The following is a 26,222-nucleotide window of genomic DNA, read 5'->3' as shown; positions in this document are numbered from 1 at the left end:
GAGACCAAAGGGTGCTTCCACACAAACTTTCAGCCTTCCAGTTTCACCGAGACAGATATTGCGCCACTGGGCAGTGGAGCATGGGTCGCTCCGGTAAGAAGACGCAATAGTGCCTTAGCCGCATCACGCATTCGCCAGGCTTCCGATGTCAACTTGCGACTGGCACGGCCTAACATTCTGGTCCGTCCACGTTTGTGAGGCTTGACGTCTCCGCCGACGCACGAAGCAGCTTTCGCGATGACAAGTAGAGAAATAAAATTAAATGCTGCCTGGCTCTGATACGCGGTAAGATTAGGATGCACGATTCAGGTTGGCAGCCGGTGCCCCGGCACCCGGCACCCGGCACCCTGATTGACATGAAGGCATCTGTTGCAGGCACAGGAGGGGATTCCTGTGCCTGGGGCTTAGCTACTCTGCGTTGGGCTGTTGGTGAGAGGGTCGAGGAAGGTTCCGGTGTAGATCAAGCAGCGGTGTGTGCGCGTGCGGAGCAAGACGATGCTTTTTCCCAACTGCCCGCATCGAGCCATGTGGTTTCATGGCTTGGCCCGAGTCAGTCCAAAGCTACAGTTCGCAATCGCCGTTCAGACCAGAGCTAAAAGCAACGGCAAACGGTGAATATCTCATGTGACGACGGGTGCTAGGCGGTCTAGCTGCACATCACGTCTGGAGAGAGAAAGGCCGCGTCGAGGCCCGTCATTCGTTCGAGGAAGGATTGTGAGATTTGGTGCAGAGTGGCCCGGCACCCTAGCAAGGAATTGGGTAAGGTGGTGGAACTAGGTGTCCCCAGCGTCGCAGAAATCACCCTCTGAACTTTGGTGAAGCTTGCGCGATATACGACGGCTTACGCGCAGCTTGTGGGTCACAAAAAGCAGCCATGACGGGCTGAGCCATCTGAAACGTTACCGGTCATCCCTGTCTGGTGCCAGCCCAGCTGCCAGCGCACTTGTCGACTTGGACCTGCAGCTATGCCGGCCCATCATTCTCGGATTTCGTCTGGAGGCGCACCACAACACCACATCCAGCGGCGCAACTCTCAATCGCAGGCTACCACGCCCAAGCCCATCCATCTACGCAGCAACACGGCACCAGAGCCCCCGACGCTGCTGCGTGTGCCGTCTGCGCCCGCAGCCACCGCGCGGAGACCGCCAGCCTCACACAGTGCCCATGGAATAGACAATTCGCGCGGCCCTCCTGTCACCTTGGTCACGCGCAGCCGGAGCACACAGAACCCCGCCGACTTTGCCTATGCGCAGCAGCAGCAACATTCCTTACAGTCCGGCCTGGTATCTCCCAGCAGCTCTCACCAATCCACCCAGCGCCGTGGGGACGACGATTCTGTCACGTCGAGCGAAGCCCCGCGACAGCAGTCACAGCAAACAAGCGTCAGACAGTTGCTCATTCCCTCTGCCATTGCCTCTGCCATTCCCACTCCCAGCCTCTCCAGGCCGCCCCCAGGACGCCGAAACTCGACTAGCACCTCTCGCCCGCCCGCGCGACGAATGGCGAGCTCTACTGATGAGTCGTCCGAATACGACTCTGGCCCTCGCAGCCGCATGGAAGACTACCACGCCGCCCACAGCGGACGGGGAGCGCCTGCACCTGTCACCCCGGGCACCGACACTGAGAAGGAGGATCTGTTTCTGAATATTGCCGCCGACACTGGGCCGAAGCAGCTGCGACCTTCCGAAGCTGCGACGCGCGTGGAGAGATTGAAGTCCCGGGTTGCTAGAGTCAACAGCAGCCGCCAGTCGCTTCCCTCCGCTCTTCACTCCCCTTCGCCAGTGCAATTAAACTCTACTGCGACTCCAACAACTAGCCGAATCCCTGTGGAACCCCGGTCATCGGCCCTGCGGCGTTCCTCGTTCCTGCCCACCCCGTCCAGAGCATATGAGCGATCGTCAAACTCGCCTGCGCCGGACGCCGCACCTCGCACGCGCGATCTCTCCCACAAGGCATCTTTTACCTCGACGCGGAGAGATTCGGAGCTTTCCCCGCGCGATTTCCTCGCCCAGTTCTCCGCCGCCAGACGATCATCCCAGCCAGACGTGCAACACACGCCACCAAGCCGCACCCCAGTCCAGCCCTACCGGCCCTCCAACTTGTCACATGAGCCGCGGACGCCCCACGTGGAGACGTCGTTTGAAGCCGGGTCACGCGCCGACGGCACCGAGTCGCACGGCTCTACAGGCCCCGCTGCCTCTGTATGGGACGAGCTAGACGAACTAAAGTCCAGGATACGCAAGATTGAAATGGGGGGCAAGATACCCTCGACATCTGGCGCCATTGTATCTCAGGCTTCGCAGGCGTCGGCCGAGCGCCCGCGGACAGCAAACACTTCCGCCACAACAGTATCCTCTTCTCCAAACCAACAGCGAAAGTCCAACCTGTCTCCTTCAGAATCCAGCGTCAGCACCCAGGCGCCGCCTAGTGCCAATAAGGCCCACCCTCTGTTGCGGGACGCTCTCAGCAAAGCTAGACAGCATGTATCTCCCGCCGTATACCGCTCGCTAGAAGCGACGGCCCAGGAGGCGCTGGCGTTGGCAGAAATGAGTGGTAGCGGTGGGCCTCAGGGCACTCTTCATTCCGCTAGCTCAATTATCAACGGTTCTGTCGTATCTGACCGGCAGGTTCGTCGCAAGGCCGATAATCTTTGCCGTAGCCTGACGGAGCTTTGCATTGCCATGTGTGACACCAAAACAGGCCTCTCCAGCCCAGCCTTCCGATCAACCCAAGCTACAATCTCGCGCCGTCCGAGCGTGCAGATCAATGGCGACTCTCCGACAATACGACAAAGTATCGAACCGGAGAGCAATACCCTGAACGGAGTCAGTCCTAGTAGAGCACTATCGCGCATAGAGGCTCGAAGAACTAGCATGCTTATAGCTGACTCCAATGGTTCCCAACGAGGAAACAGCCAGGAACCTTACGACGACAGACAAACTCCATCACGACTACAGCGAGCAGGCACAAGTCTTCATCGAACACGTGAGAGTGTCGATGAAGATGAACAGGATCCCATCTTCCGTGCGCCGTCCCGAGCCATGACCTCCGTCGACTTTAGGGCACGACAAACAGACAACAACAGATTCAATGGCGGCAGGCAGTACACCTCCCGTGAACAAATGCCTGATCTACAGCCATCACCTGCACTCCAGAGTAGTGCGAGCCTTCGACGACCCAGTATCTCAAGTACACCATCAAATGAGCGTAGTAGTCTCCTTTTCCGGGATCAGAGTCGTTATGGTCACAATCTGGGTCGTGAAGGCTCCCCGGTCATCTACGACAAACCCATGTCTGGAGGCCTGCGAGCCAGAGCACAATTGAGTGTAGCCCGAAACCCGAACAACCGACACTCAGTCGGTGGCATGGCAGACATTGGCCGTAATGTGAGTCTGGGTAGAAGGCTGCGGGGAAACAGTACTGGAGAGTGAGCAGAGAAAAGCTCCAAGAAGACATGTGCGTTTGGATTAACATTATGATGTTACCATCCTAGTGTACCCAGTCTACTCTCCGGCCGACGCCGCGTTACCACGCCGCGACCGATATCCTACACACAGGATCTAGTTTGGACACGTCCAGCGCAATGATAGCGCAATGGGCAAAAGTACGAGTTTCGCATATGATAGCCACCTACGCGACATTTCGACGGATGGGCGAGCATTTGCAGCAGCAGTTTTTAGGGATGAAGTTTTGCGGAGTTAAAAGGGCGATATCCCAAAGCACGAGATTTTTAACCACAAGAGCATTGTTATTCTACCAGGCATTGCGTGGCGCATCGCACAATAAACTGGTGATTACCGCCATCTCACGATTTTCCTTGCTGTTCTTGCTTTTTTTACTTTTAATTCATATACCACCCTTGTTCGTATCTTGCTCTTATGGGTATCGAGGTATCCAATTTTGATGTAAATAATTACATACCTTATTTCATTTGTCTTACTTGAGACTATAAACTTTTTGTTCTCGCAGCAACGTGTGCCCCTCTAAAACCTTGATCAGGGTAAAGCCTGCTAGTAAATGGGTCTGCATTGTGCGGGAAGAGATATTCGAGGTGCGGAGGCGGCCTTGACACATCCTGGAACCCGTTCAGTCACAGCCAAACCTTCGAGGTTCATCCTTGACCCCCGCCTCTTTCCCTCTACTCAATACCGTTAGTGTCGCTAGAAACAGCCGTCTAATTTCTGTTCAACCGTTCATGTTCCCAAGGAAACGAGAGTGTGAGTTTTGAGCTATGTAATCGGATGTCGACTGTTGTTGCGTCAGTGCCTGAAACCTACAATCTTTCATCGACGCCTGCTCCGACTATCACAATTATATTAGTAAGAGATCTGCAGCCTGAGACATGCGTAGGACATAATTTCCCAACGGTTCTTCCACAACTACGCCAACGCCTTTGATCTGAACTGTTCACGCCCCAACAAGAGACGTTGTGTAGACGACCGGGACCGCTTCCTTCTGTGGTTAGTTTCCAAATTAGCGCCACCAAGGCCATCACAGACGTCGGGAGCGAGGTCATGATGACTGACAATTGACTTTGACATCTTCGCTATCGCTCAACTTATGCCATCTTTGTACTGCGCTATAGTGTAACCTATATCGAATATATGCAGGCATGTTCTGGCACACTGACGAATGTGAAGCCGTGGTTCAGTGTGAACGTGTCATTTCGACTGCGAATACCTCTCCGTGTCAACAAATAGCGGCGCACGTAAATCTTCATAAGTAGTATTTTCTCATGTATGGCAGACGACATGATACAAGAAGTCATTGCAATGGCATAAATTATGATACACGTGTAAAGCTAACAGGTCTGGAAGATACCCTATCTCCAATGACATTACATTTTGCCCAAGATAGTTAATCCATGCATGTTTAGAATGAAGCTATGACTAGAAACCATCCTGGTCCCGGTCAAACAGCACTTCGTGCCTGTACACGAATCCATCACAATGCCACTTCAGACTCACTAGCTACACAGGAACATGCAGGCATCGTATGCAGAGTTTTCTTGGGCTCAAAAACTTCCGTTTATATGAAGGGAAAGGGGGTACGGCTCGTCCAGATCAGGTTGCAGGTTTACGAGCGTGCTGTTAGCGCTACATACTCTCCCTAGACAGCAACGCAACTTGAAAGTCCAACCACTTCGGACAGCGTGCAGTGTGCAGATGTCGGGCATATGTTTATTGCTCGTATAGCGCTGCCCAAAGAGCTCCTACAGGCGCGCTGAAAGCTGCGTGCGAGTCTGCTTGCATGAACATCGGAACTGTCTAGTTTTACCATGGTACGATATCGCGGTACCATAGTTCGCCCGATAGGCATCACCCATTCATAGGCGTGGAGCGTCTTCGCAGACCCTCGCTAACAAGCTGAGCCATGGTTTGGTCGTTTTCAGGGTCCGTTATCGTAAACTGATTACGCGCTATTGGGTGAAACAAACAGAATACCGAGACCGCGACCCTCATTCACTCTCACTTTGTCTGGGCGCTATGACGCACTAAGACGTAGAAACCATGATTATATCTGAATCTCAGCCCCACCATCACACCTTCCACTTCCTCTCTCTTTCGAACCTACCCTGCGTACTTAGCGCATCGCTCACAACATCTGCTCCAAGTCTCAGTTGAATATACCAAGAGACCGCAAACAAGAGTGCTGCGTGTATTCTAGCGCCTAAGCAAGCATTACCCGTTTATCACGTCGCGAGCGCCCGTCCGCCCACCTCGCATTTGTGTATTCTGTCACGGCCTGCGGCGAGCCAACACGGACGCCTCAGCCAACGGACAGCGCCTTACCACAGGGACATCCCTCCAGCGCCATGCCAGTGCCAGAGGATAACGCCGAGGAGTTCGCGCCTGCCCAGGTCATCGCACAGGTCGCACCTCCTTCACCACTGCCCGCCCCACTTTCAGGTGCACACACCAAAGAGCAATCGCATGCAGATGTTGCGCCAGAGCCTGCAGATACGCTGCCTCTCTTGTCTCGAAGCCCTACAGTTATGAGCGAGGCCGACAGTATTCTGTGTCCAGTCTTGTCAGTGGCGGACGTTGACTCACCCGAGGCGCGACCCGCATTACCTGTTGACGACAGGAACTCGAGTTCAGAAACCTTGGACCACAAAAGTCTTGAATTGCAAGATCAAGACGAGACGCACGTCGACAACATGAGACCCAATACACCGCCATTGACTGAGAACTGCGATACTGGACTGTCCGCGACATCCTCTATCACTCCACTGCCACTTGTTTATAAGACCCTTCCAGACTCCACTATCATAGAGGACCCGGTTATCGGCCCAAAGGCGCAGGAAAATTTGGCATGTGGTCATGTGACACCCAATACGCCCCCTTCATCCGAAGATCGAGACAGCAGCGTACCCGTGACACCCTCGAAGTCTCCACTTCTCACAGCACATGTGGAACTAGCCGGTCCTTCGCAATATGATACGTCTGCCCTGCCAACACCATCAAGCACACAGATGACATCTAGCCGTGTGTCTTTGTCTCTGGAGTGCTCCCAAGATGCCATTGATGCTCATTACAAGCGAATGAAAGGAGTTTACGGCAAGACACGGCATTTGATGCGTACACGCACCAAGCGAATGTCACTTGTCGCTTCACGGGGCTTCCAGCGTGGATCTCTACCTACGAGGCGAACAAAACCACCCTTACGCAAACGCCGTTACAGTGTCGACGTCAACACTGCCCAAAACTGGCAACAAGAGAATCCACTCCAAGATTACTCCATGGTACGTGCTATTCGTACAAGATGCTCTACAAATTCCCAGTATACTAAGATTTCACAGTTGGACGTACAACGACAGAATCATGAGACTGATGCTGTGCCTCTTTCCACCACCGTTATTGATGCTATTCCCAATCCCTTTCGATATCCTCTTCTGAGCTCCAAGTACCATTTCAGATTCCCTCCGTCCAACGATAATGTTTATCTCCGACTAGGAGACGCTGTTCTCAAAACCGATGCCTATGGGCACATTGGTCTTACTGGTGGGTCATACCACGTATGGATGACCGGTGACAGCCTGGATATGGCAATGGAAGTTCTCCGCCGTGACGAACCGTGTCACACTCACGGCATTGCGATTGCCAATTCTGCCGTCGCCCAAATCTGTTATTTTGCGCATATGAGCAATGATAGCTCACCTCAAGAGTATAACGAATATAAGATACAATACGAAGACAAGAGATGGATCTTCATCATCATCAACGATGCTATCGGCGGATTTGAAAGCGACAGCGAGCAAGGCTCTCACTGGTCGTTTATTGCCATGGATCGAGGAAATAAGAAAGTACATTACTACGATTCGATGTGGGCTCAGGATTACGATCAGAACTACAACCGCGATATTGGCCGTGACGTTGGTGCGGGTATGCTGAAGATTCTTGAAGAGGATGCGAATTTTTGGGAATACATTCCTGAATACTGGACTCCAAACCAGAACTACTACAACAGATTCACTTCTGATGAAGGTGCTTGTGGGCCTTTTGTCTTCAAGATGATGCAGTATCTCATCCAGCAAATTGTATACTGGCAAGCGGTTGGCTGCGATGTCAGTCTCAGTCTTGAGTCCACCTTTCCGCTATGGTTCAAAGACAACCTTTTCGACTCATGGCAGATTCGTAGAGAGATACAGGCGAGCATTACTCGCTGGAAAGCCATTGTCGAAGGCATGCATCTCACGACCACGCACGATCAGGATGTCCTCTTGGACGAGGATATTGTCCTGGAGGATGTGCCCGTGGAAATGTTCTGGTATCCACCACAAAATCTGTCCGTGGATGTGGATGACGAAAAACGTAACGTCGCCAGAAATGGTATCGACAGGAAGACGAGCAGCACTTCCGCGACTGGTGACACAAATTTAGCGACATCATCTGATCCAATGGAAATGGATTTAACGCTGGAGGATGCTGAAACCGAGGACGAATACGATGGCGGTGTTCAGATCATCAACCATGACAACTCGGACGACGGGGACGAATTCTCGGACAAGCCCCCTCTTCTTGTCACGCCTTCAGTGTCCGATGACGACGAAGACTACGATATGTGGCGTTGAGAGAGTTCATCAAGCGTCTACTTGTAAGACGCTCGTGCATACCCATTGTTGAATGAGTAAGACTTTGTGCTTGTCTTGGTAACAGAGAAAGTCGATTTCTCAATTTTACATTTGGCTCAAGGAGAGAAAATTAGCCTCCGGCTTGGGCGATTAGGAATCGCGCGATTCGCATGCCGTTATATCTGTCGAGAGACACAGCCAAGGTTGCGGGTAAAACCTTAGAAAAATTCCGAGTGTATCCTTGAGGTTCTTTGGCGTTTGCATGTGGCTTCGGTGAGAAATTGCAACGTACCTGCTAGGATTTGCTGTACAATGGAAGCATACGGATGGGCATTAGCGTGTCATAGTGTCACTGCTCCATGATCTATAGGAGCATTCGAATACCGCCGAACAATTTGCAGGCGTTGGGGGTGTAATGGCGACATTGAGGGCTTTGTGCCTTGCTCTATGGTTCACACTCTCTTATCTACCACGGACAGAAAACGGTATCTTGTTTTGTATTGAGAATCTATAAAGGTACACATACCTCACAAAAAAAGAATCGTAAATAACTCTCATGATTGTCACATGTTGCAATGTGCAGGTGAGGCGTGTAGTACAAAGCTACACATCCAGCGCACCTAATGCTATCCTACATTATGACTGATGTCCACTAATCGTTCTAGCACAAAGAACTCTTACCAATGAATACACAGTCTAGCCTGATTATAAATTACTACATATTGTAACCATACCATGCTGCAGTGCAAATATTCAAGGACAAACATTGCACCACATTACTACGTTCTAATCGTTCCAAATCACATACACTATAGCAATATCACACACGCCCATGCCTACCTTGCTCCTGAAAACAACTCACCAAAACCACATCGTGGCAACTGTGGTGGCGGTGGCAAAATCCTTGCGACCTCGGCACGGCGAAACGAAGGCGGCAAACTGCATTTCCGAACATGGTACCTGTCCATCACTCAGGTACGAGGCGGGGAACCAGGATTAAATCCAGATGGCGCGATGTTGATCAGCAAAAAAAGGGCAACAAAAGGAAAGAAAGAAGATAGACGACGTTGTGCGACTGGGGTGGGAGTGAGTGTGAATGATGTGCAGGAAGCGTATGACGTAACTAATTACCCTCATTTCGTGTAAACTTCGGAAGGTGGAACCCTACACCAACCTCTGTAGCGTACGTATCTAAGTAACCTGGAACTTAGCCTACGCCTAGTTTTCCCACTTTCTACACACCGTGACTCCACAGCGAGCGAGTGATTGGGTCATATGGGACAAGGGGAAAAAAGATGGCTGGGGGGCGCAAAACGCGGGTAGTGTGCATATCGGATACGCATAATCAGACGCCCAAGCTGCCGCGCGGCGATGTGTTGATTCATGCTGGGGATTTGACGAACCAGGGGAGTTATAGTGAATTGAAGAAGACGGTTGAGTGGCTCGAGAGGCAGGATTTCGAGGCCAAGATTGTGGTTGCCGGTACCTACGCTTACCTAGTGCTTGGTAGAGTCAGGGCTGATGGGATTTACACTAGGAAACCACGATATCGCGCTCGATGGACCCTTTTTTCGTCATAACTCACAGTCATGGAAGTGGCCTAGTCCCCAAGATGCAGGCATGTGTAGGAAATTGTTGACAGAGTCGACATCGATTACCTATCTTGAGAACGCGGCTACGCAGATCAGGCTCACTTCGGGCGCGTGCTTCACGGTATTTGGTAGTCCGTGTACTCCCAAACAGGGTACATGGGCATTTCAGTATGCTGGTAACCAGGAAGCAGAGTGCGTGTGGAGTAGGATACCAGACGGCGTGGATGTAGTCGTGACACATACACCGCCCAAGGGGCACTGCGATGGGACAGCAGAGGGATTGACAGATAAAAGGGAAGGATGTCCCTCGCTGCTGAAGAGGTTGTCGCAGGTAAGACCCAAGCTGAACATATGCGGTCATATCCACGGTGGATGGGGCGTGGAGACAGTGCGATGGAGATTGACGCCAGACGATGTTAGTGGCAATCTAGTCGAGGACGTAGCGTTCTGGAACGAGCCAGGAGCCAGCAGCAAGAAACTTTTCCTGGTCGACCTGACGATCAAATCGAGAGCAGGGCGCAGTTTGGGCTGCGATGCAAGTTTGACACGTCAACGGAAGCCTGACTCGCTGCAAGACGGCACTCGAGGCCAGCCTGATGCGTCTCTTGCACCAGATGATAAGACGGCACATCAGCCTCGATCCGGTGGTGAGAGGCTTGTGTCGTCAGGGAGGCTTGCTGATGCTGGCCTGGGAAACAATGAAGCGTTGTGGGGTGGTGGGCAGGCGCACGTGAGCGGCGTGGGACATGGTCGACCTGACGAGGCTACGCAGGGTCCTGACGACAGGGACGAGAGGGGCACATGTTCTGACACTGACGGTGATGGGCAAGGCGCGCGTACCGAGACTACAGTAGTGAACGCAGCGTATCTGGGCCCGAGGGTGGGCGGCAGAGCAGTTGGGTACCACAAGCCGATTGTCGTCGACATGGAGTTTACCGTTGTTGGAACCAGAACGAACGATCAGCCGCCTCATCTAGAACTAGATGGGCTGGGAAGTTAGGCTGAGGTGGGGTGAATGACATGGAGAGTGCAGCGTACCTGCACCTGGTAGGGCAGATATGATGTCATCTTGTACTGCTCTGACACGTACTGTCCACTCTGGCATTTTCGCCCTTGATACACCTCACTCTCACTCTCACACTCATCTCTTTGTGTGCTGGTATCGGTATGGTATCGGGTCAATGGCCAAGCACCACGTACCGGGCCAGCATGTCGGACTATTGGGTTGTGACTTGCATGGAGCCCCGCCTGACCCCGCATAAGCGTATCTTATCGGCCAACCATGCGGCGAACTAACGTCTGCCATTTCGGGACGGATCGAGTGGAAAGCTGGGAGTGCCATCTCACATGGCATGGGCACGGGAAAAAGCTGAAAGCGTTAAGCGTCTGCCTGGCGATGCAGCCGCCAGTCCCTGGGCCGAGTTGTGACGGCGGAGACGGGATATGTGCAAACCCCAAGGATTACTTTGCATTTGCATTTGCAACCCGCATTGTGGTGCCGAGAGGCCGCTGACTGGTTTGCGTTTGAGCTTCCTTGTACATTTGTACCGATTGTCTCGGGCGCCGCGCAGAAGCAAAGAGGCGTCAGCCATGGCCGACTTGGCTGTATGGCTGTGGTGAAAAGAGGCCCGTCTCGCCGCCAGCTGCGTGCTTCACTCGTACCCCAGGCACGTCCGCAGATTCGTCATGTCTTGCGAATGTCTTTGGTGGGGGTTGGTGAGCATTATGCCATTGGTGCAAGCCCGTGGTCACATCGTGCTTCTGCTTGGCTTCTCTGGCCTTCGGTGTCATGTAGCCTCTGCGGGCTGATCCTATCAGATGCGGTCCGCGAGCAAAGTCTCAAACCACCATGTGCCTGCCGTGGGCCTTGATTGGATCCAGTGTTTCGTAGCCGCTGTGGCCGACAGAAGCTCACTACTATCGAAGCGTAGGCCCCATTTGGTGCCATGGTAACTTTGCAGCCCAGCATCATCCGAGAGTCCCACGACGGCGCGCACTTTATTAAGCCCTGTGCGTGAGCCTGATATAGTCAACTGGCCCCCCCCCAATGTGTGCAGGCTGACTGCCATATCCATAAACACTTGTATTCTCTAGCCCGCTGTAATCTTGCCATAAATTTCCTCTTGATTGCATTCCGATCCCGACTATCGACATTGATTGCCATCGTCGCCCATCGCTGAAACGGTGACGTCGCAGCATCCACACCGCAAGTCCACCGACGAGCATCGCTGCTGGGCAACCACACGCAACTAGTTGAGAGCAACACTGCAAGAGAAGAAAACACCGCCTCACTTAATTCTCGCCGCTACCGACGGCTGCTGTAGTGTCCGAATTCTTTTGATCCGGTGCCGGCTTTTTTCGCTTTTGCCACGGCCTTCGACAGTCTTCGATCCCGCCGCGTCCTGACTGCACACTGCTCCACTCTTGTTTTCTTAGGTCAGCAAGCCCAAGCAAGCCCATCCTCGTCACCCCATACCAGGTACTCCCGCACGATACTGTCCGCTCTCACCACCCGGCACCAACTGCACCCGACTCTCCTTAAGACGCCCATAGCCCAGCCACGGCCGTTTGCCCATCGCTTTTTGACTTTATTGCCCCCCCCCTCTATACCGTCTACGCGAGCCTCGACCGCCCAACACCGCCACACGAGCTTGCCCAACGACTGACTGACTGACTACTGCGCAGTCATTACTGTCACCTATAAGAGGCAGACCAAACCCCACACCCGACTAGCAATCTCCCCCCCTCCCCCTCACACCCATCATGGATTCAGAAACCACGCCCGATCATTACAAGGCCCTAGGCGTCGACAAACAAGCCGACGCCGCTACCATCAAGTCGACGTATCGCAAACTCGTCCTCAAGTGCCATCCGGACAAGGTCACCGATCCTGCCTTGAAAGAACAGAAGCAGGAGGAGTTCCATCAGATCCAGCAGGCCTACGAATGCCTCAGCGACGAGCAGAAGCGGTCTGCATACGACACGCTTCTGACGGTCGAGAAGCTGCGCAGGGAAAAGGCGGCGAGAGGACCCGCACCCCGCGACAAGAACGCACGCTTCGATGTCCCCACACCGAGCGGTGCGCGCTACACTACCGAAGACCGCGTGCCCTCGCAGCACACCAGTGACGACCGCTACCACCAAGGACGCGACCGTGAACGCGCTCGTTACCAGAGCTACACCACCAAGCCCGCTCCCGCTTCCGCTCCCGCTTCTGCCCCTCGACCCACGCGGGAAAAGGAGTCGTCTTCGAGAAGCAGCCGACATGTCAAAGAGGACCGCTCCCGAGCAGAACGCGAGAAGCCCCGCGTCAAGGAGGTCCGACCCGAACGCAAGCTCCCCGTCGTAGATGATGACTCGTCAGAAGACGAAAAAGGCCACTACGAGGCGGGGTACAAGCTGCGTACCGAACAGGAACGCCGCAAGACAGAAGAGCGCCGGTCCTATGAGGAGCCTCCCCACACTGTGCCCGCACACCGCAAGATGAGTGTACAAGCAGAGGAGGCACTTCGGTACCAACACAAGTCGCGCGCACAGGTTGAAGAGGAGATGGCTCGCCCTTCGCCCCAGAGGGCTCCTTCACGCGATTACTATACCGCTGAACCTCGACCTGTCCGACGTGAATCTTCGCGGCCCGAGCCTGTTCGCAGGTCATCTGCCCGCCCGGGCAAAGACCGACCTTCCATGTCCCGCCGTGAAACTGATCGAACCGATCGCGGCATCCCCGAGGTTATGGAGTGGGCCGAAGAGAGGCGCACTGAGGAAAGGCGACCACCCCTGTTCAAGCAGTCGACTTCGTCACCTATCGAACTTGGTCGTAATGTTCCGCAGCGCTCATACACTGAGCGACTACCCCGACATGGCGAGAACATCCCAGCACCACCTGCATTCCATCGCTCTTCCACAATGCCCTCGGTCCACTCGTCGTCTTCGCGCAGGAAAGAGTCTGCTGGTCCCCGCCCATCTGGCCTACGCGAGGGTGTGACAAGCGAACAGTACAGTAGCCCCGAAAGGGATGCTTTCCCCACCGTACCGCCACCACAGACCCCAGCTGGTGTCAAGACTACATACTACTATCCCGTCTCTGGCGGTGGCGTATCTGTCCGACCAGAAGAGATACCTAACTCAGCCCCTCGCCACGTCGTCCGCGAACCGAAACCCCGCCACCGCTCTCCGTCACCACTCGGCAAGCCTCCCATCGGCGCCAACCGTCATGTAGAACCTATGGCTTCCTACAAGACTGCGCCACGGCCAAGCATGTCGAGTCGCACCGAATCTTCCCGCAACATCTCACCTATCCGTGGCTCCGAAGAACGCGGACGCTCCGCAAGGCAATATGGCGAACTCGGCAACGAGCCGCGCCACAGAGTACGTCAACCAAGTTTTGATACAAATGATGTCCAGTATAGCCGTAGATACGGGCCTGAGGACGTCAGATGGGCACCCAGGTCCGGTGAACCCGACAGGGGGTATGCCAGCAAACCTACGATTAGCAGAACCGCTACGTATGTTTACTAGTAAACCTCGTCTATATTCAAAGCCACACTTGGTAAATCAAGTTTTTTTCTCGTACATCACGACAGGGACAAACTACAACAAACTACAAGCAGGCAAACATAGAGATTTGCTCATAACATAGGATACCCTCCCGGTCCCAGGATCCAGACCGGGCACACGTTTTGATCTCTTCACGGCGTTTGGGGAAGGTGTTTCCACATTTTCTCATTTTTAGTCATACTATTTGGCAATGTTTCGACCACACGCAAGTGCTGCGTTTTGTGTCATGCAACGGCTGGCTGTTTTAGGTATATTTTTACCTTACTTCCGCTTCTTCAAGTCTCAATACCAATATCATGATGATTGTTTTTGGTTCTGGGATAGCACGGTCGTGTCTATGCTGGATACTATGCAATCAGTATCATTATATTCCTATCATCTTCATACTCATACTTCACTCGCTTTCTTCTACCACTGTCGTTTGAAATTGTTTGTGGTGAACGTCTTGGTTGCATTGGAGTCACCCTGGGTATTCTTGTTGTTTTGCTTTTGATTATCTTGTCTCACGGCAAAATATCTTTTTCCTCACTGTCGCTTAGTTTGTAACAGGAACATTTGTATCTTATAGTCATTCGCTTGGAGGCCAAGGCGTTTTGGTCGTCACTCTGGGGTCGTAATTGGCAGTTTGGGATTTGATAGGCATATATCATTTTACAAATGGTGCGAGCGTGGAGCAGGAAACTTGGATAGCATAGTCAGATACGAATTAAATGTCACACATACATATAAACTCACTTCATCACTCTTCTTCTCATCAGACTTGGTTTTGGAAGCACAATCTCACAACAAGCCCACCTCGATCCCCCCTACCCATCTCACCTCACCCTTATCCAGTCATCCCACCCCATTCCACCATCAACCCACATCCAAACATTCTGCCGAACCCACCACACACAAGCCGCATGTAAGCAAGCAGCTAGTAAGCCCTGCAGTACAACCCACCACAGCTTACCTCAGCACATCACGCAGCTAAGCCCACCCTGGCTACATCTGCCTCACTTCCCTTGCACCGAATCAAGTAAAAGAGGTGAAGGAATGAGGGGTAAAAGACCCAAGGAAGGTAAGGCGGTAGGAGGAAGGAGGGTGGGGGCCAACAAGGCCGGAAGGGCATCTTCCTTTCTCACTTTTTCTTACTTACTCTCTACGCGGGGTATCTTGGCGTGCATATGCAAGCGCGACGACGAGGGGTAGAGTACCCAGTATGCCCAGTAGAGTTCAACGTGACTAAGACTAAGACTAAGAAAGAAAACATCACCCTACTCAACGCTGTCTGTGACGATGAGCATCTTGCAAAAAGCAACCCTAATGTCGATTTCGACGCTTAATCTTTGTCGCTCTCCCGGCCAACAAGCAAAAAGCACATATTTCTAGACGAAAAAGGCTAAAACGGCGTGCTAGTCGATCAACGACAAGGCTAGATAAACAGTTACAAGTGGGATTAGGCGCAAGTCAAGCAAGAGCCTCATGGAAAAACATAACCGAGTCATCCCACTCACAACAACATCACAAAGACACAAAAGTTATAAAGATTGTGTATTTCCATTCATTTACACTACCCTGTTTTGATCTTCCTTCCCTCCCCCCGATCCTAGCTAGATATAAGGGATGATATCTAGAATAGATATAGAAAGGAAGAAAGAAAAGGGTAAGAATTTTGCGCCTCGCTCGATGATCCCCAAATCCGAGCTATGCTTCCTCCTGACATGTCTGTTCTCCCCTAGCACAGTCCCAGAAAACAAAAATAGATAAACGCCCTTCGCTGGCTCAACTGGCCGAGCGATCAGATAGAATCGCACAAAAAGGAAATAACCGGTGGGATTGCAACCCAAGCAGAAGTGGGTGCTTGTCTGCCAGAGGACAGCGCTTTGCATGGCTCGTAACATCGATACTGAACAATGTAAAGAGATGAGATAGATATACAGTACAGCGAGTGTAATAATGGTGTGTTCGATAGAAATAGGGACAGTAAAGGAGTGTGGTTATGTGGAGGGATAGGCGGTACTAGGTACTAGAAACTAGGACATTACTATGCGTAACTCAACGCGCATTGGCCCCCACAAACGAAGGTTGGAGCCGTGAGATAAACGGGCTGGCAACGAAAAGAATCCTGACACAAAGAGATGTTGACAAAAAGGAGATAATGTTACTGTCGCTGTGGTTGCGACGGTATTGTGGAGCCGGTAGCGCCACGGCTACTGTCGTGTCGCTTGCAGGTTATGAGCGAGTCAGTGTAATATGCGGCCATCAGGAGATCAAACGTTCAGTATTGGTGGCGTCTCCGTCTCTTTTCGTCATGGACGATCCTTCGGAGAGACGTGGCGTAATTTCCGACATGGCGGCGAAGCCACCAAACCTTCTACGGTCGTATATTCTCCGAGAACGTCTAGCAGACAGCCGGATTAGGACAACTTGAAATGACCCAGTCGAGTGGTCTAGGCGAGTGGTCTAGATGGCTGCACCATTGCTCACAGTACGTCCCAGATGTTCCGAACAATGGGACTACTGCCCGTCTGGACGGGACTCCGGGGGTCAACAGTAGCCTTTTCTGGAGTCCACTGCCGCGGCAAAGGCTCCTCCCACACGCTGTGGCCATTTCGACCGTCCTTGATTGTCTCGTTTGATGATACCGGACTTGCATCATCTGTAGGAGACCGCAGTTCGAAGTGAAAAGGGTTTCGTGTGAACTCCTCTGCGCGCGGTGACATCAGTGCGTCGAGGTCATCCGCGGCATGCTGCGGAACGGGCGGTAGCCTTGACTGAATTTCGGTCTGTAGTTTTTGCAATTTCCGTTGCTCTCGCATGTTGGGCGAAGAGAACCTCGTTCGGATAGCCTTGGCGGGAGTCGAGAGGAAGGTCTGGCTGGGGGTCTTGGGCGTGGTCGGTGCTTTGGGAAACGTTCCAGGCATCGTTGTATGCGCTTTGATAGGAGCTAAAGTGTGTTTCTCAGGAGAACTGCTGAGACTGTCGATCCGTGCCTCGGCCTCGAGATTGTGTTTTGGTGTAGACGTAGAGAGCGATATAGGAGCCTGGAAGGTAGGAAAGGTCTGTGCAGTACCATCAAGCGATGCAAACCCGTTAAACGTCTGGTGAGCAGGCGGCAATATAGCCTGGAAGGAAGGGCGCCGCTCCTCGGCTTCCATGTGCTTGATAGCTGTGATACTGGGCCTGTCGAACGGATTGAAGTCGGCTCTAGTTGGTGATGTTAAGCCGAACGGATCCTCGTCTGCTGCTGGCCTTGGTTTCAATGGAGTCATATGGAATTCCGTGGCCCGAGGAGATTTTAGGTCTTCATCCAAAGTACCGCCGGTGCTGCCAAAAACATCCTTGGGGAAGCTGGTTGTAATTGGTGACGTGATCTCAGGCGGCTCCGCATGGTTACTGTTTGACGCAAAGAACTCGGAAACTCGTGGTGACATGAGTGGGGTCAGATTGCTAGGCTCCTGTGGATCAGACACGGGGGAATGGTTATCCAGATCGTAGCCCGCTGGCCATGAATCGTCGAAAGTAGTCTTGATCGGTGACATAATCTCGGAATCCGATGACCCATGGGATGCGAAGGGGGTTACGTCGAAATTCGGTACAGCAGGCGACTTGAGTGGGGGTATGTTGAAGTTCGCTACAGCAGGTGACTTGAGCGGAGGAAGGCTAAAGCCACCTACAGCAGGTGATCGGAGTGGCTCCAAACCAAATGGTCGTAGAGGTGCTAGGTGTCTCTCATTAGTTTCATACGGTGTGCCCTCATCGTTGCTGTATGACTGTCGGAGTGGTAGTTGACGAGAAAAGTTCGGAACCTGCGAAAGCCTAACGGAACCATCTTGAGGCGGTGAATCGTCGTCGTGAGAAGCATCTTCGGTTTGAATGGTTGGCAAGTCGTTACTCGTTACTGAGAGAACAGGTACAACGTGGCCCTTGGGATCAACATATGGTGTGGTATTTTGGGCAGCAGGTGTAGATGGAGACGGAAGCTCGAAGTGAGCTGGACTGGAATCCCAGGACCGACGGAATCCGGTGGAGAAAGCGCCACTCGGTGCCGACAAGGGCCCCGGCGATATCGCCATGATGTTTCCTGTGCTCGCCCGCTGCATGCTGATGTCGCTGTCAGGCGGGAGTGGTGCTGTCCGCGGCGTGCGTGGTCCCGATCCGCTATCTCGGTCATAAGGATATTTGCTCGCTCCTCCAGATCTGGCAGTGGGGAGGCCAGCAGATCGTCGTCCATATGCCTGATTGTGATACGAGCGGCTTTCGTTTTGCCTTAATAAGCTATTGCGGAATTCTTGAAGTTGCATGATAAGGTTCATGTTTGGTCCAATCCACTTGCTTCGCTTTTTCGCCTTGTCATACGCTTCTTGCACGCTCATTTGCGGGTCTTTGTATAAACCGTAAGCCACGATCAAACTAGCAGAACGACTCACACCACACTGGCAATGGATAAGTACCCGTTTTCCTCGCTGTACTCTCTCGTCTATCATCTTCACCAACTTATGCAGGTCGGGGACAATGTCGGTATTGTGTTCCCATGGCATGTGGATGTATTCTGGTGTCTTGTAAGTCTTGCCGTCAATGACAACCTCGCGTGGCTGGATTGTTTGCATGACCGGCGCCGTAGCCTTGGGCGTGGTTGGCGAGGCATCTCCCATGCCAAAAGACTGCTTGGGACGCTGTGAAAGGGTAGTAAAATCAACGTTCTCTGCTGGTGGACCATCTATGCGCCTGGCATCAATGTCTTTTTGCGATTCCGCAGTCGTGTTGGTGAATGGATTTTTTACTTCGCTTGCAACGTTGATAATCACATCAAAGGTTGTAGCCTGCACAGCTGTAGGTTCGAAGTAGAGATATACGCCGGCCTCGTAAATGCAAATGGGTCCGTTGGGGTACGCTGCTGGCTTCTCCTCGCGGGATTGAGGAATGTCAAAGTTCGGTTCTTGATCCTCCTCTTCTTCCATCTCGAACGGGACTTCGCTGAGGCCAGTTTGCTTGGGCACGACCGGGCGCAGAGGGGGCAACTGCATGGCGCCCATCAGGCTCTTACCTGGCGAACATAACGGTAATGACGGGGAAGACTGAAAATGGCGAAGAGGCGGTCGGTTGAAGGACGGCGTAGACGGTATGAGGAGTCGTACAGGCTTGTTCTCTGTGCTACCGGGGGTCGATATCGTCAAGCTCAGGTTCGATGGCCGTCTTTTGGGCGGCGTCGGTGGCTTGATGAAGAGCGGTGACGGTGGCGCCGAGCTGTTCTTCTCCTTGGGAGCTACTGCTGGGGGAGCTGGGTTGTGAGCACGCAAGTTGCCAAGAGAAGATGCCGTGTTGATACCAAGATTCTTGAGGTTACGGGGCTTCTTCGCGGGTGTCGTAGGCCGTTGCAGCTCGAAGAAGTTATTCGGCGACGGTTCTCCAGACGGCACCTCTGATCTCCGCGATCGAAAGTCGGCCACGAACGAGGAAGGCGTTATTGTTTTCGCAAGAGGCGACTCAGGCGACACGCCTGGCGACGGATCTGTGACAGACGATGAATCCATGGTCGAGATTGTTGTAGTAGGCGAGTTGTCTGAAGAGGCCGTCGATGTGCTATCACGACTGTCGCTGTGAATGTGAAAAGAAGAAAAGGGAGCGCCCGAGTTTGTGTTTGGGCTTGTTGCAGGCCGTACTACATTGCTGCCATCTGCATGGTTCTTGTGGTGATGGTCTCCTCCAAACACAGCGCCGAAGGAGGGCATGGGCATGAATGTCCGCGAGCTCGTTTGAACCATGCTGGGTCGTTGGGTCCTTGTATGAGTTGCCAACCGAGGGCAGCGAGCGCCGGTGTTTCGGGACCAACGGGGATGGTGGGACGAGGTATCTGGCGGGTTGGGGCAGTGCAGCGACGACTGGTCGAATTTCTTGCAAGGGAAAGAAGAATTAGGTATAGAGAAAGGCCTTTTCAGCGTCGGTAAGTCAGCGCTGTGTGTTATTGTGGGCGAGGCAGACATGGCAGGCGCATGTGTTTCAAGACGGGAAACGGGCACTGGGGCAGTGGAGTAGGAAGCATGGAGACGCGGTCCAGCAAAAGTGTTGGTAGAGTCGAAAACAGGCGGAAGCGTAGCCATGGTGTCGCAAGCAGTGGCAGACAGGTAACGAGAGCCGGTACACTGCCCTGCTTGGACAGTCATGCAGGCCCCGACATGCAGACAAAGAGGCACAGGAAGGTGGACAGGAAAAATACAGCGCAGAGACGGGGACAGGAGCGGCTTACCTAGATGCCAACAGCAGTGGAGGGCTTGGGTGGTGGTGGTGAATTGGAGCGAGAATACCAGATCCTCGACTAAGCGCCTGAGGGAAGGAGCGACTGGGCCGGCGATGCGCCTATGCCTGAGATGATGCGGCGCGGGAGGAGAAGGTCAGAATGGAGCCTCTGGGCGACACTGCGGGGCCTGGGGGGCGTGCTGGTGCGAGTGCGGGTGCCTGTGGTGAGGGAGGGACGCTCGCTCTGTGGTTTCGGGCGGTCACGATGGTGTGTTGATTGCGACACACTCTTTGATTTGGGCAACTGTGATGCGTGAGTGGTGACCAGCTTAGAGCGGACGAGGGAAGCCGGTCGATCGCAGAGCCGCTACCGCCTGGGTGTTAGGGGTTCGTGGGGAGGCGAAGACGCTGTATCGAGTGATTGAAGCGGCGTGAATGCGTCTTGTCGATGGGGGACCTCATCGCAACGCTAGTGGTGGCTCTGTGCAAGCAGCAAGCGCCGACGTCCAGGAATAGCAACCGCCAGCCGTGCGCTACGAGGCAGCTGCGACCACTAAGACGCTGCGACGCTAGCACCCAGGTGAAGGACGAGCGACTCCACCCAGCACCAGTCACAGTCACGACCCAAGCACCCAGCCTTACAACTGTCTGGCCTGCACTGTTACGTACGTACGGACCCTCGCCTAGGTTAATGGTAGTTTACTGTGCAGTTCTTGGTTGATGATAGGATGACGATGATTTGACTCGGCTCGGTCATGTGTCCTCTCACACTCTCTTTCTTTCTTCAATCCTGTTCCCCCCGCTGTGTTCGTCTGTCTGGCCTTTGTTCCCCGGACATGCCCAGTCCTGGAAACAGGCCCCCTGCGAAGCCCGCAACACGAAGGCGGGAGGGCCTAGACGAGCGCGCTCGGAAAGAGGCTGGTGGCCGGCCTTATTGCAGCACCCCAGGGCCCCAGCCAGTAAGTAACCCAGCTATCTAATCCGACCCGTCTCCGGCCTGAACGCCCTCGCCCTGGAGATGAGAGTTGCTCGCCGCCCGGCCGACATCACTGCAGCGCGCCCCCAGCAACACAAGGCGACGCCGGGTCACCCTGGGCTCGCCTTGCACACCGCATTCGTCGTTTCGACACGCAGCGCCGTGCCCGTCCGACTTCATCACTCACCGTCAGCAGCCGCACATGCAATGCAAAACACCCAGAGCAATTATCTCTGACGTGAAACGCGCCATGGGAGAGGCGTCGACCCACCGGTTGGCGGGGTGCGAAGGTACGACGCCCGTCACCTGCAACCTCCCACCGCCGCACTGCCCTAATCTGCGTCTTTGTCATCCGACTGCTACCGCGCGTTTCACATCCACCCACGCCAGTTTCGCCCTCGCAAAGTTTTGTCGTGCCAAACTCAATCCCACCGCCACAAACCTGGCCACATGCACCCACCTCATCTACCGCTTGTTGGGAACAGCCGCCCTGTCTGCTGTACTTGCGACCGTTTTTCTTTTGCTCCATCCCGCTGACGCACGCATCGTCCGCGCCCTGCCCTGGCTGTCTCCAGGCAACCCGATCGGGGCAGTCCGCTGCCCATGTGTTTCAGCACCTCCCCAAAGCCGCAAAGTCTACCGATAGAAGGAACAAGACCGCGATTCGTGCCACCATGCGAGGATCTATCGACTTAGTGACTTTCGCCTCACCTTACTCGGCACGTGCTTCTATGATCGGAGCAAGATCGTATGAGCGACTCATTCCATGTTTACATGTACCTTGACCGGCCCAATACTACCGCGTCATGACACCGGAGCCCAACTCGTCGCTACCATGGACATGGTACCCTCGACTGAGTCCAGCTTCGTGATAATATCCTAGTCTCGGCCGTCCAAAGCCACCAACACTACTCGAGACCGTCTAGAATTCGCGTACCGTACAACAGTACACATAGTGATATGTTACGGCATAACTATGCGAGTACAGACGTTGCTTGAAACTGGCTGGAAGGGGCCATGTGCCTGTTCTTCATGTCCTTTCCTCGAGCGCATGATGATGACGGCACACAACTATGGTTCCGACTCTCAGTTACATATATAGCAACAGATGCTATACGTATATAGACCGATCATCGACGCCGATTTGATCTGTAACTTGACTGTAAGCCTTGCCGTATACCTGTACCTGACAAGGTTTCTCAACACGGCGTATTGCTTTTGTTTCCAATATACGGGCAGAAGCCGAACATGAGACAAGGATCTAAGGCCCTGCGTAACCCGTCGAATTGTCGCTTCATTTGCGGACACCGATACGATGATACGATGGAATCACGTATTTCTCCTTCCCAATGCTACACGAAGTGCTGCATTAGGACATCATTAAAGTACATTATCAATGCCCATGAACTCCTACAGACTAATGAATACATCGTTTGGACAAACTCAACACGAATAGTCGGCATCCACTCAGTCGCTCATGTACGTAGGCATAGTAGAAATGATGTGCATTGAGGATAGAGCTGAGCCGCATCCTAAATGTAGAACTACGTACCTAGGCATATCATGTGTGTTATAGCCAAGTGTCTTAGATAACACAATATATCAAACCGTTATCCGTCAGGAGCTTGCCGCACTCTGCATTATCGTATCATGTTGTCCAGTCTCAAGCTGCGGCGATGCGAGAGCCGCCAAGGCGCACAACGCCAAGTCCAAAACAGGTTTAGTGCGCCCACGCGAAATTCGCTTGTGACCGAGAACTTCCAAATTGACGACGACTTCTTTCATCGCGACAACTAACCACCAGGTCAATCCACAACAGCCACCATGTCGAGGCCAACCGTCACCGTCGTCTCCGCCAAGGGCGAGGCCACCACGGACACCGTCCCTGTTCCCAATGTCTTCAAGGTCAGTTTTGCGCCGCAATCCGAACTTCGCGATACTACGCAGACACTATTCGGAGGGAGAGGCTGAGGAGGCTACAACACGGCTGAAGCAACGCATACAATGGGAAGAGATCTAAAAAGCAAGATATCTGTACGGAACTGGGCAATGTTCGCATTGGGCCGAGAGGCTCGAGATTTTCTTCCCATGATGCAGTCATGCGTTGTCGGAGAATGTGCACTCCCTGCGATCACTCCAACACTCTCTCAGTCTCGGTTCTCCAGAATAGTGGTGCTGTTTTGGACACGAAGTTTTGCTGCCTCAAAGAATTATGTTGACAAGGAATGCAGGCCCCCATCCGCCCGGATATCGTCCACGCGGTGCACACTGGCATGAACAAGAACCGCCGCCAGCCTTACGCTGTGTAAGCCTACATCACATGCTGCACGATTCCAAGTCTAACAATGGCAGCTCCGAGAAGGCTGGTCACCAAACTTCTGCCGAGTCCTGGGGTACCGGTCGCGCTGTGGCCCGTATCCCCCGTGTCTCTGGTGGAGGTACTCACCGTGCCGGTCAGGCCGCGTTCGGTAACATGTGCCGCTCCGGTCGCATGTTCGCTCCCACCAAGGTCTGGCGCAAGTGGCACCAGAAGATCAACCTGAACCAGAAGCGCTTCGCTACCGCCTCTGCGCTCGCTGCTTCAGGAAGCCCCGCTCTTCTCCTCGCCCGTGGCCACGCCATCAGCACCGTCCCTGAGGTACCCCTCGTTATCTCATCGACTGCTTTTGCCGATGCTGCCATTAAGAAGACCTCCGCTGCTGTTGCTCTGCTGAAGGCTGTCGGTGCTGGTGCCGATGTCGAGAAAGCCCGCAACACACGCAAGCTCCGCGCTGGTAAGGGCAAGCTCCGTGGCCGCCGCCACAAGCAGCGCCGTGGACCTCTCGTCATCTACAACCCTGATGAGGATGGCAAGGAGCTCGTCCTTGCTTTCCGCAACATCCCAGGTGTCGAGACCTCATCCGTCTACTCTCTCAACCTTCTCCAGCTCGCCCCCGGCGGTCACCTTGGCCGCTTCATTGTCTGGACTTCATCTGCTTTCACCGCCCTTGACAAGGTCTACGGCTCTACCACCGAGCCCTCAGCGCTCAAGAAGGACTTCCTCCTTCCATCAACAATGATGACCCAGCCTGACCTCAGCAAGATCATCAACTCCAGCGATGTCCAGAAGGTCCTCCGTCCCGTCCGTGGCGGAGCCGTTTCCAAGCGTGGTGTCGTACAAAAGAAGAACCCGCTCAAGAACTTCCAGGTACAGCTCCGTCTCAACCCCTACGCTGCTACCTTCTCCAAGGAGAAGTTGGGCCAGAAGTCTCTTGAGGCCAAGAAGCCCGAGCCCATGGCCGAGACCTTCTACGACCTCCTTCACGAGAACTAGAGGGTTGTTAGTTAGCGTTATGATTTCCTAAGGTGTTCTCTCTTCGGCTGGGATGGACTGGAATGATGGATGGCTATGATAAAGTAGCTATTCATAAAATGCCTCACGACAAGGTTTCAATTCCACGTTGACTACAATGACGTGCCTGTTGTGACCATGCTGCCTGTGGTGTATGACTAGAACCCAATATGGTTGATGGACCGATGTTCCATAACTCTGATTATTCCCAAACGCCGTCGCTATGCATGTATCCTCATAGAGGTCAAGTGGAAGAAATGCAATGATTATCAAGTCACATCACTTGAACAGCCGCTTGCCACCAGTCCTGCCCATAGTCCTCTCCACTCCCTCTAAGCTCATGCCTGCGAAGCCAGCACCTCCACCGTCGCGATCCCGCTTGTATCGCCTCAAGGCCTCCCTGAGATGCGCAGGTGTCAGCGGCCCCTTATCACACGCCTTCAACCTCTCCTGCAGGCTTGCGTCCTTTTCCACTTCTTTCCAGATACCTTCACTCCGATCGACCTGATTCGGATACCAACCCGCGCCTGTAATGTCTGAATTAGTAGGTTTATTCCGCTCATCCTTGATATGCGCGCTTGGCCTTCCCAAACTCTGGCTAAGGATCTGGGGCGGGAGGTTTGGATTAGGCAGGTGTGTGCGGACGGCGGACCACTCGTCGCGAACGGTAAGGGCGCGGTCAATGAGTTCGCCGATGAAGGTTTTGGAGTAGGATGTTACGGCGATGATGATGGGCTGGGGTACGGATTGCGAGAGGGTTTGGTTGACGAGTTTACGGACGGTTTCGCGCTTGAGACGGATGCGGCGGTAAGTTGCGTAGCGGTCCATTTGCGCAGGCGTCATGAAGTCTTCTAGCATGCTGTATATTTCAGTCATTAGTTGGTTGGTCTTTGGGTGTAATCGAACTGGACGTACCGCTCGTATTCCTTCTCTTGTTTGCGACGGGCCTCGACACTCATGCCTCCTTCAATCTCCATGCCCATTTCTTCACCTTCATCGTCCTCGTCGTCTTCTGGTTCCTCGACTGCTTCTCCATCTTCATCTTCGCCTTTGTCGCCGCCTTTGCCTCCTCTTACGCTTGAACCTGCCACGCTGCCGCCATCACCGCCCTTCTTGCGCCGCTTCTTTCCTCCTACACCGTTAATTACGGAGGTCGTGATGTTGCTTTCGACGGATGGCGAGCGAGAGTATTGGCGTGGCGAACCACCGGCAGATTCGGCGTCTGGAGAAAATGCATTGCGTAGATTAGACGGCTTGCGCTTCTTCGCGATTCCTGACTGCGACGAGATGGAGCCCCGTTTCCGGGGGATGTTGAGGTTAGTTGGTGAGGCCATTCTCGCTGGTGTTTGCGAGCGATAGCTGAGATCCTGATGCTCAGTAACAGAGGGTGGTTGTGGTGCAGATGAGGTAGATGCGGGCAGTGGTTTGGCACTGGCCAGTCGCGACCACTTCAAGTGCCAAGCAAAGGTCGTG

General features: G+C 53.6%; 7 protein-coding genes across 7 annotated transcripts; 5 read left to right on the top strand and 2 right to left on the bottom strand.

The window, feature by feature from the left end:
• Nucleotides 1–1,499: 1,499 nt before the first annotated feature.
• PtrM4_005000 (Tymo-45kd-70kd domain containing protein) lies at nt 1,500–3,431 on the top strand (the record flags this gene model as incomplete). The annotated part of the gene is made up of 2 exons (XM_066102746.1): nt 1,500–3,386; nt 3,429–3,431. 2 exons carry the CDS (start codon nt 1,500–1,502, stop codon nt 3,429–3,431), a joined length of 1,890 nt encoding a protein of 629 aa, XP_065964948.1.
• A 2,384-nt stretch (nt 3,432–5,815) lies between these two features.
• Nucleotides 5,816–8,074, top strand: PtrM4_004990 (uncharacterized protein; the record flags this gene model as incomplete). Its single annotated transcript, XM_001930513.1, has 2 exons — nt 5,816–6,745; nt 6,803–8,074. The coding sequence occupies 2 exons, from the start codon at nt 5,816–5,818 to the stop codon at nt 8,072–8,074; spliced, it is 2,202 nt and encodes a 733-aa protein (XP_001930548.1).
• A 1,295-nt stretch (nt 8,075–9,369) lies between these two features.
• On the top strand, nt 9,370–10,666 carry PtrM4_004980 (Metallophos multi-domain protein; the record flags this gene model as incomplete). The annotated part of the gene is made up of 2 exons (XM_066102745.1): nt 9,370–9,556; nt 9,612–10,666. 2 exons carry the CDS (start codon nt 9,370–9,372, stop codon nt 10,664–10,666), a joined length of 1,242 nt encoding a protein of 413 aa, XP_065964947.1.
• Nucleotides 10,667–12,429: 1,763 nt separating this feature from the next.
• PtrM4_004970 (DnaJ, DnaJ-class molecular chaperone with C-terminal Zn finger domain protein) lies at nt 12,430–14,081 on the top strand (the record flags this gene model as incomplete). The annotated part of the gene is made up of 3 exons (XM_066102744.1): nt 12,430–12,820; nt 12,941–14,034; nt 14,076–14,081. The coding sequence occupies 3 exons, from the start codon at nt 12,430–12,432 to the stop codon at nt 14,079–14,081; spliced, it is 1,491 nt and encodes a 496-aa protein (XP_065964946.1).
• A 2,607-nt stretch (nt 14,082–16,688) lies between these two features.
• Nucleotides 16,689–20,306, bottom strand: PtrM4_004960 (CDC14, protein-tyrosine phosphatase; the record flags this gene model as incomplete). Its single annotated transcript, XM_066102743.1, has 1 exon — nt 16,689–20,306. One exon carries the CDS (start codon nt 20,304–20,306, stop codon nt 16,689–16,691), a length of 3,618 nt encoding a protein of 1,205 aa, XP_065964945.1.
• A 2,936-nt stretch (nt 20,307–23,242) lies between these two features.
• On the top strand, nt 23,243–24,731 carry PtrM4_004950 (60S ribosomal protein uL4; the record flags this gene model as incomplete). Its single annotated transcript, XM_001930509.2, has 3 exons — nt 23,243–23,323; nt 23,650–23,723; nt 23,771–24,731. 3 exons carry the CDS (start codon nt 23,243–23,245, stop codon nt 24,729–24,731), a joined length of 1,116 nt encoding a protein of 371 aa, XP_001930544.1.
• A 297-nt stretch (nt 24,732–25,028) lies between these two features.
• On the bottom strand, nt 25,029–25,708 carry PtrM4_004940 (TAFII28 multi-domain protein; the record flags this gene model as incomplete). Its single annotated transcript, XM_001930508.2, has 2 exons — nt 25,029–25,608; nt 25,665–25,708. The coding sequence occupies 2 exons, from the start codon at nt 25,706–25,708 to the stop codon at nt 25,029–25,031; spliced, it is 624 nt and encodes a 207-aa protein (XP_001930543.2).
• Between the last annotated feature and the right edge of the window lie 514 nt (nt 25,709–26,222).

Source organism: Pyrenophora tritici-repentis, chromosome 1 (assembly GCF_003171515.1).
Source record: "Pyrenophora tritici-repentis strain M4 chromosome 1, whole genome shotgun sequence".
Classification (NCBI taxonomy): domain Eukaryota; kingdom Fungi; phylum Ascomycota; class Dothideomycetes; order Pleosporales; family Pleosporaceae; genus Pyrenophora; species Pyrenophora tritici-repentis.
Note: the sequence above shows the minus strand (reverse complement) of the source record. Positions and strands in the feature narration are given on the sequence as shown.